Below are 18,571 nucleotides of genomic sequence, written 5' to 3' on the forward strand. Positions count from 1 at the left end.
TGTAGGATGTTATTATCTCCTCTGCCCTCTCTCTCTGTAGGATGTTATTATCTCCTCTCCATTCTCTCTCTGTAGGATGTTATTATCTCCTCTGCCCTCTCTCTCTGTAGCATGTTATTATCTCCTCTGTCATGTCTCTCTGTAGGATGTTATTATCTCCTCTGCCCTCTCTCACTGTAGGATGTTATTATCTCCGCTGCCCTCTCTCTCTGTAGGATGTTATTATCTCCTCTGCCCTCTCTCTCTGTAGGATGTTATTATCTCCTTTCCCCTCTCTCTCTGTAGGATGTTATTATCTCCTCTGTCCTGTCTCTCTGTAGGATGTTATTATCTCCTCTGCCCTCTCTCTCTGTAGAATGTTATTATCTCCTCTCCCCTCTCTCTCTGTAGGATGTTATTATCTCCTCTGCCCTCTCTCTCTGTAGGATGTTATTATCTCCTCTCCATTCTCTCTCTGTAGGATGTTATTATCTCCTCTGCCCTCTCTCTCTGTAGCATGTTATTATCTCCTCTGTCATGTCTCTCTGTAGGATGTTATTATCTCCTCTGCCCTCTCTCACTGTAGGATGTTATTATCTCCGCTGCCCTCTCTCTCTGTAGGATGTTATTATCTCCTCTGCCCTCTCTCTCTGTAGGATGTTATTATCTCCTCTGCCCTCTCTCTCTGTAGAATGTTATTATCTCCTCTCCCCTCTCTCTCTCTGTAGCATGTTATTATCTCCTCTGGCCTTTGTAGGAATTATTATCTCCTCTGCCCTCTCTCTCTGTAGGATGTTATTATCTCCTCTGCCCTCTCTCTCTGTAGGATGTTATTATCTCCTCTGTCATGTCTCTCTGTAGGATGTTATTATCTCCTCTGCCCTCTCTCACTGTAGGATGTTATTATCTCCGCTGCCCTCTCTCTCTGTAGGATGTTATTATCTCCTCTGCCCTCTCTCTCTGTAGGATGTTATTATCTCCTCTGCCCTCTCTCTCTGTAGAATGTTATTATCTCCTCTCCCCTCTCTCTCTCTGTAGCATGTTATTATCTCATCTGGCCTCTGTAGGAATTATTATCTCCTCTGCCCTCTCTCTCTGTAGGATGTTATTATCTCCTCTGCCCTCTCTCTCTGTAGGATGTTATTATCTCCTCTGCCCTCTCTCACTGTAGGATGTTATTATCTCCGCTGCCCTCTCTCTCTGTAGGATGTTATTATCTCCTCTGCCCTCTCTCTCTGTAGGATGTTATTATCTCCTCTGCCCTCTCTCTCTGTAGGATGTTATTATCTCCTCTGCCTTCTCTCTCTGTAGAATGTTATTATCTCCTCTCCCCTCTCTCTCTCTCTGTAGGATGTTAATATCTCCTCTGCCCTCTCTCTCTGTAGGATGTTATTATCTCCTCTCCATTCTCTCTCTGTAGGATGTTATTATCTCCTCTGCCCTCTCTCTCTGTAGCATGTTATTATCTCCTCTGGCCTCTGTAGGAATTATTATCTCCTCTGCCCTCTCTCTCTGTAGGATGTTATTATCTCCTCTGCCCTCTCTCTCTGTAGGATGTTATTATCTCCTCTGTCATGTCTCTCTGTAGGATGTTATTATCTCCTCTCAATTCTCTCTCTGTAGGATGTTATTATCTCCTCTGCCCTCTCTCTCTGTAGGATGTTATTATCTCCTCTCCCCTCTCTCTCTGTAGGATGTTATTATCTCCTCTGTCATGTCTCTCTGTAGGATGTTAATATCTCCTCTGCCCTCTCTCTCTCTGTAGGATGTTATTATCTCCTCTCAATTCTCTCTCTGTAGGATGCTATTATCTCCTCTGCCCTCTCTCTCTGTAAGATGTTATTATCTCCTCTCCCCTCTCTCTCTGTAGCTTAGTATTATCTCCTCTGGCCTCTGTAGGAATTATTATCTCCTCTGCCCTCTCTCTCTGCAGGATGTTATTATCTCCTCTGCCCTCTCTCTCTGTAGGATGTTATTATCTCCTCTGCCCTCTCTCTCTGTAGGATGTTATTATCTCCTCTGCCCTCTCTCACTGAAGGATGTTATTGTCTCCGCTGCCCTCTCTCTCTGTAGGATGTTATTATCTCCTCTGCCCTCTCTCTCTGTAGGATGTTATTATCTCCTCTGCCCTCTCTCTCTGTAGGATGTTATTATCTCCTCTGCCCTCTCTCTCTGTAGGATGTTATTATCTCCTCTGGCCTCTCTCTCTGTAGGATGTTATTATCTCCTCTGCCCTCTCTCTCTGTAGGGTGTTATTATCCCCTCTCCAATTTCTCTCTGTAGGATGGTATTATCTCCTCTGCCCTCTCTCTCTGTAGGATGTTATTATCTACTCTGGCCTCTCTGTAGGAATTATTATCTCCTCTGCCCTCTCTCTGTAGGATGTTATTATCTCCTCTGCCATCTCTCGCTGTAGGATGTTATTATCTCCTCTGCCCTCTCTCTCTGTAGGATGTTATTATCTCCTTTCCCCTCTCTCTCTGTAGGATGTTATTATCTCCTCTGTCCTGTCTCTCTGTAGGATGTTAATTCTCCTCTGCCCTCTCTCTCTGTAGGATGTTATTATCTCCTCTGTCCTGTCTCTCTGTAGGATGTTATTATCTCCTCTGCCCTCTCTCTCTGTAGGATGTTAATTCTCCTCTGCCCTCTTTCTCTGTAGCATGTTATTATCTCCTCTGGCCTCTGTAGGAATTATTATCTCCTCTGCCCTCTCTCTCTGTAGGATGTTATTATCTCCTCTGCCCTCTCTCTCTGTAGGATGTTATTGTCTCCTCTGTCATGTCTCTCTGTAGGATGTTATTATCTCCTCTCAATTCTCTCTCTGTAGGATGTTATTATCTCCTCTGCCCTCTCTCTCTGTAGGATGTTATTATCTCCTCTCCCCTCTCTCTCTGTAGGATGTTATTATCTCCTCTGTCATGTCTCTCTGTAGGATGTTAATATCTCCTCTGCCCTCTCTCTCTCTGTAGGATGTTATTATCTCCTCTCATTTCTCTCTCTGTAGGATGCTATCATCTCCTCTGCCCTCTCTCTCTGTAAGATGTTATTATCTCCTCTCCCCTCTCTCTCTGTAGCATAGTATTATCTCCTCTGGCCTCTGTAGGAATTATTATCTCCTCTGCCCTCTCTCTCTGTAGGATGTTATTATCTCCTCTGCCCTCTCTCACTGAAGGATGTTATTGTCTCCGCTGCCCTCTCTCTCTGTAGGATGTTATTATCTCCTCTGCCCTCTCTCTCTGTAGGATGTTATTATCTCCTCTGCCCTCTCTCTCTGTAGGATGTTATTATCTCCTCTGCCCTCTCTCTCTGTAGGATGTTATTATCTCCTCTGGCCTCTCTCTCTGAAGGATGTTATTGTCTCCGCTGCCCTCTCTCTCTGTAGGATGTTATTATCTCCTCTGCCCTCTCTCTCTGTAGGATGTTATTATCTCCTCTGCCCTCTCTCTCTGTAGGATGTTAATATCTCCTCTGCCCTCTCTCTCTGTAGGATGTTATTATCTCCTCTGTCCTGTCTCTCTGTAGGATGTTATTATCTCCTCTGCCCTCTCTCTCTGTAGGATGTTATTATCTCCTCTGCCCTCTCTCTCTGTAGGATGTTATTATCTCCTCTGCCCTCTCTCTCTGTAGGATGTTATTATCTCCTCTGGCCTCTCTCTCTGTAGGATGTTATTATCTCCTCTGCCCTCTCTCTCTGTAGGATGTTATTATCCCCTCTCCAATTTCTCTCTGTAGGATGGTATTATCTCCTCTGCCCTCTCTCTCTGTAGGATGTTATTATCTACTCTGGCCTCTCTGTAGGAATTATTATCTCCTCTGCCCTCTCTCTGTAGGATGTTATTATCTCCTCTGCCATCTCTCACTGTAGGATGTTATTATCTCCTTTCCCCTCTCTCTCTGTAGGATGTTATTATCTCCTCTGTCCTGTCTCTCTGTAGGATGTTAATTCTCCTCTGCCCTCTCTCTCTGTAGGATGTTATTATCTCCTCTGTCCTGTCTCTCTGTAGGATGTTATTATCTCCTCTGCCCTCTCTCTATGTAGGATGTTATTATCTCCTCTGTCCTGTCTCTCTGTAGGATGTTATTATCTCCTCTGGCCTCTCTCTCTGTAGGATGTTATTATCTCCTCTGCCCTCTCTCTATGTAGGATGTTATTATCTCCTCTGTCCTGTCTCTCTGTAGGATGTTATTATCTCCTCTGTCCTGTCTCTCTGTAGGATGTTATTATCTCCTCTGCCCTCTCTCTATGTAGGATGTTATTATCTCCTCTGTCCTGTCTCTCTGTAGGATGTTATTATCTCCTCTGCCCTCTCTCTCTGTAGGATGTTATTATCTCCTTTCCCCTCTCTCTCTGTAGGATGTTAATTCTCCTCTGCCCTCTCTCTCTGTAGGATGTTATTATCTCCTCTGTCCTGTCTCTCTGTAGGATGTTATTATCTCCTCTGCCCTCTCTCTATGTAGGATGTTATTATCTCCTCTGTCCTGTCTCTCTGTAGGATGTTAATATATCCTCTGTCCTGTCTCTCTGTAGGATGTTATTATCTCCTTTCCCCTCTCTCTCTGTAGGATGTTATTATCTCCTCTGACCTGTCTCTCTGTAGGATGTTAATTCTCCTCTGCCCTCTCTCTCTGTAGGATGTTATTATCTCCTCTGTCCTGTCTCTCTGTAGGATGTTATTATCTCCTCTGCCCTCTCTCTATGTAGGATGTTATTATCTCCTCTGTCCTGTCTCTCTGTAGGATGTTAATATATCCTCTGTCCTGTCTCTCTGTAGGATGTTATTATCTCCTCTCCCCTCTCTCTCTGTAGGATGTTATTATCTCCTCTCCCCTCTCTCTCTGTATGATGTTAATATTTCCTCTGCCCTCTCTCTCTGTAGGATGTTATTATCTCCTCCTCATTCTCTCTCTGTAGGATGTTATTATCTCCTCTGCCCTCTCTCTCTGTAGGATGTTATTATCTCCTCTCCCCTCTCTCTCTGTAGGATGTTAATATCTCCTCTGCCCTCTCTCTCTGTAGGATGTTATTATCTCCTCTGTCCTCTCTCTCTGTAGGATGTTAATATCTCCTCTGCCCTCTCTCTCTGTAGGATGTTAATATCTCCTCTGCCCTCTCTCTCTGTAGGATGTTATTATCTCCTCTGTCCTGTCTCTCTGTAGGATGTTATTATCTCCTCTGCCCCCTCTCTCTGTAGGATGTTATTATCTCCTCTGCCCTCTCTCTCTGTAGGATGTTATTATCTCCTCTGCCCTCTCTCTCTGTAGGATGTTATTATCTCCTCTCCCCTCTCTCTCTGTAGGATGTTATTATCTCCTCTGCCCTCTATCTCCTCCCTCTCTTTTGAAAATGTGTCTTCTACTGTAGAATGAGTGGGTATTTAGTTGTTGTTGTGGGTGGTGTGTTTGTGATGTGTGTGTGTTTTGGTTTTACTATCCTTGCGGGGACCCAAAGTCCTGACAAGGATAGTAAAACAAGGAATCCACATGCAAGTGGGGCCATTTTGCCGGTACTTACAAGGAAAAAGGCTATATTAGGCTTAGGGGTTAGGTTTAGGGTTAGTGATACAATTTGAGTCAGGGTTATAACTAGGGTTTGAGCTTAAGGTTAAGGTTAGGGTTAGGGTTAGGTAAAATAGGATTTTGAATTGGAATCATTTGTTTGGTCCCCACATGGATTGTAATGTGTGTGTGTGTGTGTGTGTGTGTGTGTGTGTGTGTGTGTGTGTGTGTGTGTGTGTGTGTGTGTGTGTGTGTGTGTGTGTGTGTGTGTGTGTGTGTGTGTGTGTGTGTGTGTGTGTGGGGGTGTGTGTGTGTGTGTGTGTGTGCGTGTGTGTGTGTGCGTGCGCGCGTGTGCATGCGTGTGTGTGTGTGTGTGTGTGTGTGTGTGTGTGTGTGCGTGCGTGCGCGTGCGTGCGTGCGTGCGTGTGTGTGTGTGTGTGTGTGTGTGTGTGGTTCCATGAAAACCAGTCATTCTCAATAGACCCATATCACCGTATCAACCATCATGTACATTTAGAGACGTTTTGTGTCCTTTAATTTGTTCAGACCATTGACTTTTAAGGTTCATTTGGACTTGATGCTCATTATTTTCCCTGTCAGATATAAAATGTGTTCGTAAGGTTTGTATTTAATCTAACTGAATATGTTCTCTCCTCCTAGCATACAGTATATAATCTCCAGTCTACAGAACATTGTGTATGAATTGTAAAGTACATGTGCTTTGTTTCAATGATGTTTTTTCCTTCCTGAGTTAGTGAGTCAGAACTCTACGAAGTTTATGTTTTTCTGACTACGAAGTTTTAAGTCAGAAAGAAGCATGGCGTATTTAGTGTACCTTATTGGTTACGTTAAACTAGTGACATCATTACGGTACCGCGAAGCCGCATGACTCAGTAAGAAAGAAAGATAAACATGAAATATAAATGGAGCATTATTCCTGATGTTCTGTTTTACTACACTAATGCCTGTGACACCAAATACAATATATCCCACCTGATCTGTGACACATCAGCAATCCATCTAATCTGGCCAATAAAACGATAGATCACAGTGAAGTGTTGTGGATCGTTGACGTTCCCACGGTGATATCTACCCCGTTGTCATGGGAGCATGATGTGAATCGACAAAGCAGGCAACCGATAACGTTGACATGACTAATGACTTCCTGCTTTCTTCCTGCTTTCCTCCCTTTCTGTCTTTTCTTATTTCTCCTTCCTTCCTGCTTCCTTCCTGCTTTCCTCCCTTTCTGTCTTTTCTTATTTCTCCTTCCTTCCTGCTTCCTTCCTGCTTTCCTCCCTTTCTATCTTTTCTTATTTCTCCTTCCTTCCTGCTTTCTTCCTGCTTTCCTCCCTTTCTGTCTTTTCTTATTTCTCCTTCCTTCCTGCTTTCCTCCCTTTCTATCTTTTCTTATTTCTCCTTCCTTCCTGCTTTCCTCCCTTTCTGTCTTTTCTTATTTCTCCTTCCTTCCTGCTTTCCTCCCTTTCTATCTTTTCTTATTTATCCTTCCTTCCTGCTTTCCTCCCTTTCTATCTTTTCTTATTTCTCCTTCCTTCCTGCTTCCTTCCTGCTTTCCTCCCTTTCTATCTTTTCTTATTTCTCCTTCCTTCCTGCTTCCTTCCTGCTTTCTTCCCTTTCTGTCTTTTCTTATTTCTCCTTCCTTCCTGCTTTCCTCCCTTTCTGTCTTTTCTTATTTCTCCTTCCTTCCTGCTTTCTTCCTGCTTTCCTCCCTTTCTATCTTTTCTTATTTCTCCTTCCTTCCTGCTTTCTTCCTGCTTTCCTCCCTTTCTGTCTTTTCCATTGCCTTTGTGTCTGTGCTCATCTGAAAGTGTCTCGTGTGGCTCTTAGTGCTCCGGAAATGTTATTTTCTATTTCTCTCTCTCGTTCTCTCTTGCTTTTTCACCCCATGCGTTCCCTCCTCCTCCTCCTCCTCATTCTACTTATCTTCTTGTATTAAATAAGTGTCTGTGTGGAGGAGTGTGGCTTTGTAAATCATGTCTCAGCCAAGGCCTCCCAGATACCAGCTAGATAGATGAAGAAACCCATAAATAAAGAAATAACATGTATACACTATTTTCCTTTATCATAAGAAGGTCATGAATACATTGAGGGTCATGAATACATTGAGGGTCATGAATACATTGAGGGTCATGAATACATTGAGGGTCATGAATACATTGAGGGTCATGAATACATTGAGGGTCATGAATACATTGAGGGTCATGAATACATTGAGGGTCATGAATACATTGAGGGTCATGAATACATTGAGGGTCATGAATACATTGAGGGTCATGAATACATTGAGGGTCATGAATACATTGAGGGTCATGAATACATTGAGGGTCATGAATACATTGAGGGTCATGAATACATTGAGGGTCATGAATACATTGAGGGTCATGAATACATTGAGGGTCATGAATACATTGAGGGTCATGAATACATTGAGGGTCATGAATACACTGAGCTGAATTAAAGCAACGCTAAGCTCTTGTATATAGCATTACTAATCGGTTGTCTGTCTGTAGACAGAATGAATCTCAGTACTCTGTATAGCAATACAGATGCAAATACTAGGACAGGAAGGAGTGGGGAGTGGGAGTGTGTGTCTGTATGATTGTGTGTGTGTGTGTGTGTGTGTGTGTGTGTGTGTGTGTGTGTGTGTGTGTGTGTGTGTGTGTGTGTGTGTGTGTGTGTGTGTGTGTGTGCTCCAACAGATGAAGTAGATTCAGACCGTCTATGCAGGAGGATGTTGTCTCTGATTAGCCCTTCATGAGGATTCTGAATTTTGTCTCGCTGTCACCATGACAACTTGAATACAATATAACTATTTTGCATCACAACCCAATGGCTCTCTCTCTCTCTCTGTCTCTCTGTCTCTCTTTCCCTCTCTCTCTCTCTCTCTCTCTCTCTCTCTCTCTCTCTCTCTCTTTCCCTCTCTCTCTCTCTCTCTCTCTCTCTCTCTCTCTCTCTCTCTCTCTCTCCCTGCCTCTCTCTCTCTCTCTCTCTCTCTCTCTCTCTCTCTCTCTCTCTCTCTCTCCCTGCCTCTCTCTCTCTCTCTCTCCCTGCCTCTCTCTACCTCTCTCTCTCTCTCTGTCTCTCTGTCTCTCTTTTCCTCTCTTTCCCTCTCTCTCTCTCTCTCTCTCTCTCTCTCTCTTTCCCTCTCTCTCTCTCTCTCTCTCTCTCTCTCTCTCGCTCTCTGTCTCTCTTTCCCTCTCTTTCCCTCTCTTTCCCTCTCTCTCTCTCTCTCTCTCTCTCTTTCTCTCTCATTTTCTCTCTGTTTTGTTCTCCCTCTGTCCTTCTTTCACACTCTCTGACTCTTTTTCTCTCTGTTCTTAAATCAAATCAAACTTTACTTGTCACATGCCCCGAATACAACATGTGTAGACCTTACAGTGAAATGCTTACTTACAAGCCCTTAACCAACAATGCAGTTCAAGAGACTGAGGAAAACAGACACAGAGAGAGAATTATGGCGATAGAGAGGCAGAGAGAGAGAGAGAGTGATAGAGAGAGAGAGAGGCAGGGAGAGAGAGAGAGAGAGAGAGGTAGGGAGAGAGAGATAGAGAGAGAGAGGTAGAGAGAGGCAGGGACAGAGAGAGAGAGAGAGAGAGAGAGAGGGAGGCAGGGAGAGAGAGAGAGAGAGAGAGAGAGAGAGAGAGAGAGAGAGAGAAAATTAGAGAGTGTGAGAGAGAAACTTTCTTGTCTACTAGTACTAAATACCAAGGCAGTAATTCAGAGCCTCTTACAGGCTGTCACACACAGGGCCTTAAGAGGTATGTAGTGGTATTGTATCTCTCTGCTGCTGTATGGCCCACTCAGCTCTGAATCAGAACCTCATTCTGAAAAACACAACTGATACAAGGGAGGGACATTTAATCATCCATGGTTTGACTAGAGACAGTATAACACTGTACTGTATTATACTATATACATGTAGTACATCCTGTTTCTCATACTGTACTTACATACAACATGCACAGTGAGCAGATTAACACAGCATAGACTATTAGCTCATCACTGTCCACAGTGATTAGCATAAGCAGTGTTTATTAGCTGTGTCAGGTATGTTGTCAGCACAGATCAGACTCGTTATTTGGAAACAAACTGGTCTTCTGGGGGTCCAAAACAAGACACAAATTGGATTATAAAGCTGTAGTTAGATTCACCTGAGGAGAATTCTAATGTACTGTACAACATCCAGCTTGCATTGCCAGCCCAAGTGCTCTTGACTGGTGACAGATTCTCCTTTCCCCCGGCATAATGACTCAGCATTTATCTGGTTTTCAATGGAAGTCAGATCATGACAAATTGACATAGTACAATATTTTTCTATCCACACTGGCTTGTTGACTTGGGTGTCTGAAATGGTATCATGTTCCTTATATAGTGTACTACTTCTGTCCAGGGCCCCTGGCCAAAGGTAGTGCACTATATAGTAAATAGGGAGCCATTGTGGACAGATCCCTAGACTTAATTCCAGCGTAGAGTAGCTGGTACCTGGGAGGTGTCTGTGTGTGTCTGTGGTGTTTCACCCACTGCTCTCTGTCTGAGTGTTTGAGTTTAACCCCGCGCTGCTCTGGACGAGAGAGAGGATGGCAATGTGAATGTGTTAATGGTAAACAACTCTTCCAGACATACGAGACACCGGGGCCAAGCCGGTGATGGTGTTCATCCACGGGGGATCCTACATGGAGGGGACCGGGAACATGATCGACGGGAGCGTCCTGGCCAGCTACGGGAACGTCATCGTGATCACCCTGAACTACCGCGTCGGAGTACTAGGTAAGGGCTCTCTACCTCTAACGTCTTTGGTCATCTTTTCTACCATCGCTCCGCTGATGTTTTTGGAGCTGTGAGGAGGCTGGCGGGAGGAGCTATAGGAGGAGCTGGTGGGAGGAGCTATAGGAGGAGCTGGGCTCATTGTAATGGTTGGAATGGAATGAATGGAACGGAGTCAAACATGAAAATGACATGTTTGACTATGTTCCATTTACTCCGTTCCTGCCGTTACAATGAGCCCATCCTCCTATACCCCCCCCCCCCCCACCAGCCTCCTCTGGTAGGCCAGATATGTATGTTGTTGACATACGTACGCTGACATGTAAAGGTGTTTGCTTGATGCTGTTTACCTGATGTTGGATACCATGCTTGCTGCTATTATACAAATAGGAGTAATTATTGGGTGCACTGTGAGTGTTTTTCTGTTGCTGGGTTAGGAATAAATGAAGAAATTATTGTAATGAGAGTGGGAAAAAAGACTTGATGGGATGGGCGTGATACCAGAGAGGATTTAGAGAGAGGGAGATGAGTGTGTGAGAGAGCAGGGAGGAGAGAGAGAGAGAGGCAGAGCGAGAAAGAAAACTAAAGAGCTGGATTGGCTGAGCAATAGAGGAGGAACAAGACTGGTACAGAGAGTTTAAGAGAGAGGAGAGAGAGAGAGTAAATGAGACAAGAGAGAGAGAAGCAGAAAGAGAAGAGAGTAAATGAGGCAAAAGAGAGAGAAGCAGAGAGAGAGAAGCAGAGAGAGAGAGAGAGAGAGAGAGAGGAGAGAGAGAGTAAATGAGGCAAGAGAGAGAGAAGCAGAGAGAGGAGAGAGAGAGTAAATGAGGCAAGAGAGAGAGAAGCAGAGAGAGAGAAGGAGAGAGAGAAGCAGAGAGAGGAGAGAGAGAGTAAATGAGGCAAGAGAGAGAAGCAGAGAGAGAGAAGCAGCGAGAGGAGAGAGCGAGTAAATGAGGCAAGAGAGAGAAGCAGAGAGAGGAGAGAGAGAGTAAATGAGGCAAGAGAGAGAGAAGCAGAGAGAGAAGAAGAGAGGAGAGAGAGAGTAAATGAGGCAAGAGAGAGAGAAGCAGAGAGAGAGAGAGAGGAGAGAGAATAAATGAGGCGAAAGAGAATCAGAGCGAGGAGAGAGAATAAATGAGGTGAGAGAATCAGAGAAGGAGAGAGACGCAGAGAGAGAGAGAGAGAGAGAGAGAGAGAGAAGCAGGAATAAAGAAGCAGAGAAGGAGAGAGCGAGAGAGAGCGAGAGAGAATCAGAGCTGGGGCTAAGGGGCTGAGCTGAGAGGCTGTTGGGAGGGCATTGACTCACAGCTGAATCTCCTCTCACAGACACAGCTCCATGGAAACCACTGCAGTTGCAGCGAGCAGCAATACAAAATGGAGTTTGTTAGCCAACACACTATCAGAGCTCTCTCTCTCTCCCTCTCTCACACATGCCAGCACACATGCAGATGTAGACACACACACACACACATACACACACACACACAAAGCCCTGTATATATCCCTCTCTCTTCCTGTTTTCATTTGGTTCCTCTGGTGGTACATCCACTTCTTACAAATTGTCACTGTAAAATCATATTGGGGATTTTGTATTGGTAAACGGATAATGCTGTTTCCACGGAAGCAGCAATATTGTTGTTGTTGTTGTTGTTGTTTGTGCTCAGTTGACTCCCCAGTGTTTCTTTGAGTACAGAGCTGAGGAGACTGTTTGATATGGTGGATATTGTGCAGAAGTGCAAAGCTAAATCACAGAGGTATTAGTACAGCTGAAGTGGGAAGTTTACATACACCTTAGCCAGATACATTTAAACTCAGTTTTTCACAATTCCTGACATTTAATCCTAGTAAAAATTCCCTGTCTTAGTTAGGATCACCTCTTTATTTTAAGAATGTGAAATGTCAGATTAATAGTCGAGAGAATGATTAATTTCAGCTTTTATTTCTTTCATCATATTCCCAGTGGGTCAGAAGTGTACATACATTCAATTAGTATTTGGTAGCATTGCCTTTAAATGGTTTAACTTGGGTCAAACATTTTGGGTAGCCATCCACAAGCTTCCCACAATAAGTTGGGTGAATTTTGGCCCATTCCTCCTGACAGAGCTGGTGTAACTGAGTCAGGTTTGTAGGCCTCCTTGCTCACACACGCATTTTCAGTTCTGCCCACAAATGTTCTATAGGATGGAGGTCAGGACTTTGTGATGGCCACTCCAATACCTTGACTTTGTTGTCCTTAGGCGAGTTTGCTACAACTTTGGAAGTATGCTTGGTGTCATTGTCCATTTGAAAGACCCATCTGCGACCAAGCTTTAACTTCCTGACTGATGTCTTGAGATGTTGCTTCAATATATCCACATAATGTTCCTCCTCATGAGGCCATCTATTTTGTGAAGGGCACCAGTCCCTCCTGCAGCCACAACATGATGCTGCCACCCCCGTGCTTCACAGTTGGGATGGTGTTCTTTGGCTTGCAAGCATCCCCCTTTTTCCTCCAATCATAATGATGGTCATTATGGCCAAACAGTTCTATTTTTGTTTCATCAGACCAGAGGATATTTCTCCAAAAAGTACGATCTTTGTCCCCATGTGCAGTTGCAAACTGTAGTCAGGCTTTTTATGGTGGTTTTGGAGCACTGGCTTCTTCCTTGCTGAGCGGCCATTCAGGTTATGTTGATATAGGACTCGTTTTACTGTGGATATAGATACTTTTGTACCCGTTTCCTCCAGCATCTTCACAAGGTCCTTTGCTGTTGCTCTGGGATTGATTTGCAATTTTCGTACCAAAGTGCGTTCATCTCTAGGAGACAGAACGCGTCTCCTTCCTGAGTGGTATGATGGCTGAGTGGTCCCATGGTGTATATACTTGCGTACTATTGTTTGTACAGATGAACGTGGTACCTTCAGGCGTTTGGAAATTGCTCCCATGGATGAACCAGACTTGTGGAGGTCTACAATTTATTGTCTGATTTCTTTTGATTTTCCCATGATGTCAAGCAAAGAGGCACTGAGTTTGAAGGTAGGCCTTGAAATACATCCACAGGTACACCTCCAATTGATCAAAACGATGTTAATTAGCCTATCAGAAGCTTCTAAACCCATGACATCATTTTCTGGAATTTTTCAAGCTGTTTATTAAACGCACAGTCAACTTAGTGTATGTAAACTTCTGACCCACTAGAATTGTGATACAGTGAATTATAAACAATTGTAAACAATCATAAACAATTGTCTGTATACAATTGTTGGAAAAATGTCCTAACCGACTTGCCAAAACTATAGTTTGTTAACAAAAAATTGGTGGAGTGGTTGAAAATGAGTTTTAATGACTCCAACCTAAGTGCATGTAAACTTCTGACTTCAACTGTACATTCAAATTGGAGGCCTGGTGTTGATAGCGGTGAGAGAGTTCTATCAAGTCAGTCATCAGGGCTTAGTTGCCAGAGTGTTCTCTGTTCTGCTGAGTCAGTCACCAGGACGGTGTTGCCTGAGTGTTCTCTGTCAGTAAGGTGGTATACAGTACAGTAAGGTACAGTACAGGGCAGTAAGGTACAGGACAGTAAGGTACAGGACAGTAAGGTACAGGACAGTAAGGTACAGTACCAGACAGTGAGGTGCAGGACAGTAAGGTACAGGACAGTAAGGTACAGGACAGGACAGTAAGGTACAGTATAGGGCAGTAAGGTACAGGGCAGTAAGGTACAGGACAGGACAGGACAGTAAGGTACAGGACAGGACAGTAAGGTACAGAACAGTAAGGTACAGTACAGGACAGGACAGTAAGGTACAGGACAGTAAGGTACAGTACAGGACAGGACAGTAAGGTACAGGACAGGACAGGACAGTAAGGTACAGGACAGTAAGGTACAGGACAGTAAGGTACAGTACAGGACAGGACAGTAAGGTACAGTACAGTAAGGTACAGTACAGTAAGGTACAGTACAGGACAGGACAGTAAGGTACAGGACAGTAAGGTACAGTACAGTAAGGTACAGTACAGTAAGGTACATTACAGGACAGGACAGTAAGGTACAGTACAGTAAGGTACAGGACAGTAAGGTACAGTACACTAAGGTACAGTACAGGACAGGAAAATAAGGTACAGTACAGTAAGGTACAGGACAGGACAGTAAGGTACAGTACAGTAAGGTACAGGACAGTAAGGTACAGTACAGTAAGGTACAGTACAGGACAGGACAGTAAGGTACAGTACAGTAAGGTACAGGACAGTAAGGTACAGTACAGGACAGGACAGTAAGGTACAGTACAGTAAGGTACAGTACAGGACAGGACAGTAAGGTACAGTACAGTAAGGTACAGTACAGGACAGGACAGTAAGGTACAGTACAGTAAGGTACAGTACAGGACAGGACAGTAAGGTACAGTACAGGACAGGACAGTAAGGTACAGTACAGTAAGGTACAGTACAGGACAGGACAGTAAGGTACAGGACAGTAAGGTACAGTACAGGACAGGACAGTAAGGTACAGGACAGTAAGGTACAGTACAGGAAAGGACAGTAAGGTACAGTACAGTAAGGTACAGTACAGGACAGGACAGTAAGGTACAGTACAGTAAGGTACAGTACAGGACAGGACAGTAAGGTACAGTACAGGACAGTAAGGTACAGTACAGGACAGGACAGTAAGGTACAGGACAGTAAGGTACAGTACAGGACAGGACAGTAAGGTACAGTACAGTAAGGTACAGTACAGGACAGGACAGTAAGGTACAGTACAGGACAGTAAGGTACAGTACAGTAAGGTACAGTACAGGACAGTAAGGTACAGTACAGGACAGGACAGTAAGGTACAGGACAGTAAGGTACAGTACAGGACAGGACAGTAAGGTACAGTACAGTAAGGTACAGGACAGTAAGGTACAGTACAGGACAGGACAGTAAGGTACAGTACAGGACAGGACAGTAAGGTACAGTACAGTAAGGTACAGTAAGGTACAGTACAGTAAGGTACAGGACAGTAAGGTACAGTACAGGACAGGACAGTAAGGTACAGGACAGTAAGGTACAGTACAGGACAGGACAGTAAGGTACAGTACAGTACAGTAAGGTACAGTACAGTAAGGTACAGTACAGTAAGGTACAGTACAGTACAGGACAGTAAGGTACAGGACAGTAAGGTACAGTACAGGACAGTACAGTAAGGTACAGTACAGTAAGGTACAGTACAGGACAGGACAGTAAGGTACAGTACGGGACAGGACAGTAAGGTACAGTACAGTAAGGTACAGTACAGGACAGGACAGTAAGGTACAGGACAGTAAGGTACAGTACAGTAAGGTACAGTACAGGACAGGACAGTAAGGTACAGTACAGGACAGGACAGTAAGGTACAGGACAGTAAGGTACAGTACAGGACAGGACAGTAAGGTACAGGACAGTAAGGTACAGTACAGTAAGGTACAGGACAGTAAGGTACAGTACAGGACAGGACAGTAAGGTACAGGACAGTAAGGTACAGTACAGTAAGGTACAGGACAGTAAGGTACAGTACAGGACAGGACAGTAAGGTACAGTACAGGACAGGACAGTAAGGTACAGTACAGTAAGGTACAGGACAGTAAGGTACAGTACAGGACAGGACAGTAAGGTACAGGACAGTAAGGTACAGTACAGTAAGGTACAGGACAGTAAGGTACAGTACAGGACAGGACAGTAAGGTACAGGACAGTAAGGTACAGTACAGTAAGGTACAGGACAGTAAGGTACAGTACAGGACAGGACAGTAAGGTACAGGACAGTAAGGTACAGTAAGGTACAGGACAGTAAGGTACAGGACAGTAAGGTACAGTACAGTAAGGTACAGGACAGTAAGGTACAGTACAGGACAGGACAGTAAGGTACAGTACAGTAAGGTACAGTACAGGACAGGACAGTAAGGTACAGTACAGTAAGGTACAGTACAGGACAGGACAGTAAGGTACAGTACAGTAAGGTACAGTACAGGACAGGGCAGTAAGGTACAGTACAGGACAGGACAGTAAGGTACAGTACAGTAAGGTACAGTACAGGACAGGACAGTAAGGTACAGGACAGTAAGGTACAGTACAGGACAGGACAGTAAGGTACAGGACAGTAAGGTACAGTACAGGAAAGGACAGTAAGGTACAGTACAGTAAGGTACAGTACAGGACAGGACAGTAAGGTACAGTACAGTAAGGTACAGTACAGGACAGGACAGTAAGGTACAGGACAGTAAGGTACAGTACAGGACAGGACAGTAAGGTACAGTACAGTAAGGTACAGTACAGGACAGGACAGTAAGGTACAGTACAGGACAGTAAGGTACAGTACAGGACAGGACAGTAAGGTACAGGACAGTAAGGTACAGTACAGGACAGGACAGTAAGGTACAGTACAGTAAGGTACAGTACAGGACAGGACAGTAAGGTACAGTACAGGACAGTAAGGTACAGTACAGTAAGGTACAGTACAGGACAGGACAGTAAGGTACAGTACAGGACAGGACAGTAAGGTACAGGACAGTAAGGTACAGTACAGGACAGGACAGTAAGGTACAGTACAGTAAGGTACAGGACAGTAAGGTACAGTACAGGACAGGACAGTAAGGTACAGTACAGGACAGGACAGTAAGGTACAGTACAGTAAGGTACAGTACAGGACAGGACAGTAAGGTACAGGACAGTAAGGTACAGTACAGTAAGGTACAGTACAGTAAGGTACAGTACAGGACAGGACAGTAAGGTACAGTACAGTAAGGTACAGGACAGTAAGGTACAGTACAGGACAGGACAGTAAGGTACAGGACAGTAAGGTACAGTACAGGACAGGACAGTACAGTAAGGTACAGTACAGTAAGGTACAGTACAGTACAGGACAGTAAGGTACAGGAGAGTAAGGTACAGTACAGGACAGTACAGTAAGGTACAGTACAGTAAGGTACAGTACAGGACAGGACAGTAAGGTACAGTACGGGACAGGACAGTAAGGTACAGTACAGTAAGGTACAGTACAGTAAGGTACAGTACAGTAAGGTACAGTACAGGACAGGACAGTAAGGTACAGGACAGTAAGGTACTGTACAGTAAGGTACAGGACAGTAAGGTACAGTACAGTAAGGTACAGGACAGTAAGGTACAGTACAGTAAGGTACAGGACAGTAAGGTACAGGACAGTAAGGTACAGTACAGTAAGGTACAGTACAGTAAGGTACAGGACAGTAAGGTACAGTACAGTAAGGTACAGGACAGTAAGGTACAGTACAGTAAGGTACAGGACAGTAAGGTACAGTACAGTAAGGTACAGGACAGTAAGGTACAGTACAGTAAGGTACAGTACAGTAAGGTACAGTACAGGACAGGACAGTAAGGTACAGGACAGTAAGGTACAGTACAGTAAGGTACAGGACAGTAAGGTACAGTACAGTAAGGTACAGGACAGTAAGGTACAGTACAGTAAGGTACAGGACAGTAAGGTACAGGACAGTAAGGTACAGTACAGTAAGGTACAGTACAGTAAGGTACAGGACAGTAAGGTACAGTACAGGACAGGACAGTAAGGTACAGTACAGGACAGGACAGTAAGGTACAGTACAGTAAGGTACAGTACAGGACAGGACAGTAAGGTACAGGACAGTAAGGTACAGTACAGTAAGGTACAGTACAGTAAGGTACAGTACAGGACAGGACAGTAAGGTACAGTACAGTAAGGTACAGGACAGTAAGGTACAGTACAGGACAGGACAGTAAGGTACAGGACAGTAAGGTACAGTACAGGACAGGACAGTACAGTAAGGTACAGTACAGTAAGGTACAGTACAGTAAGGTACAGTACAGTACAGGACAGTAAGGTACAGGAGAGTAAGGTACAGTACAGGACAGTACAGTAAGGTACAGTACAGTAAGGTACAGTACAGGACAGGACAGTAAGGTACAGTACGGGACAGGACAGTAAGGTACAGTACAGTAAGGTACAGTACAGGACAGGACAGTAAGGTACAGGACAGTAAGGTACAGTACAGTAAGGTACAGTACAGGACAGGACAGTAAGGTACAGTACAGGACAGGACAGTAAGGTACAGTACAGTAAGGTACAGTACAGGACAGGACAGTAAGGTACAGGACAGTAAGGTACAGTACAGTAAGGTACAGGACAGTAAGGTACAGTACAGGACAGGACAGTAAGGTACAGGACAGTAAGGTACAGTACAGTAAGGTACAGGACAGTAAGGTACAGTACAGGACAGGACAGTAAGGTACAGTACAGGACAGGACAGTAAGGTACAGTACAGTAAGGTACAGGACAGTAAGGTACAGTACAGGACAGGACAGTAAGGTA

General features: G+C 44.4%; 2 protein-coding genes across 3 annotated transcripts in view; both read left to right on the forward strand.

Moving 5' to 3' along the window:
• Positions 1-18,571, forward strand: part of nlgn3a (neuroligin 3a) — a 419,030-nt gene that overhangs the window by 156,448 nt on the left and 244,011 nt on the right. For both annotated transcript variants that reach the window (XM_090220116.1, XM_090220115.1), the window contains exon 3: positions 10,111-10,260. In XM_090220116.1, coding sequence (XP_090076242.1) covers positions 10,111-10,260 — 150 coding nt within the window. The remainder of the gene's footprint in view (positions 1-10,110; positions 10,261-18,571) is intronic.
• Positions 1-18,571, forward strand: part of LOC110504367 (rho-related GTP-binding protein RhoG) — a 666,992-nt gene that overhangs the window by 19,811 nt on the left and 628,610 nt on the right. The gene's annotated exons all lie outside the window — the stretch shown is intronic.

Source organism: Oncorhynchus mykiss, chromosome 25 (genome assembly GCF_057628025.1).
Source record: "Oncorhynchus mykiss isolate SJ-2025 chromosome 25, ASM5762802v1, whole genome shotgun sequence".
NCBI classification, from domain to species: Eukaryota; Metazoa; Chordata; class Actinopteri; order Salmoniformes; family Salmonidae; genus Oncorhynchus; species Oncorhynchus mykiss.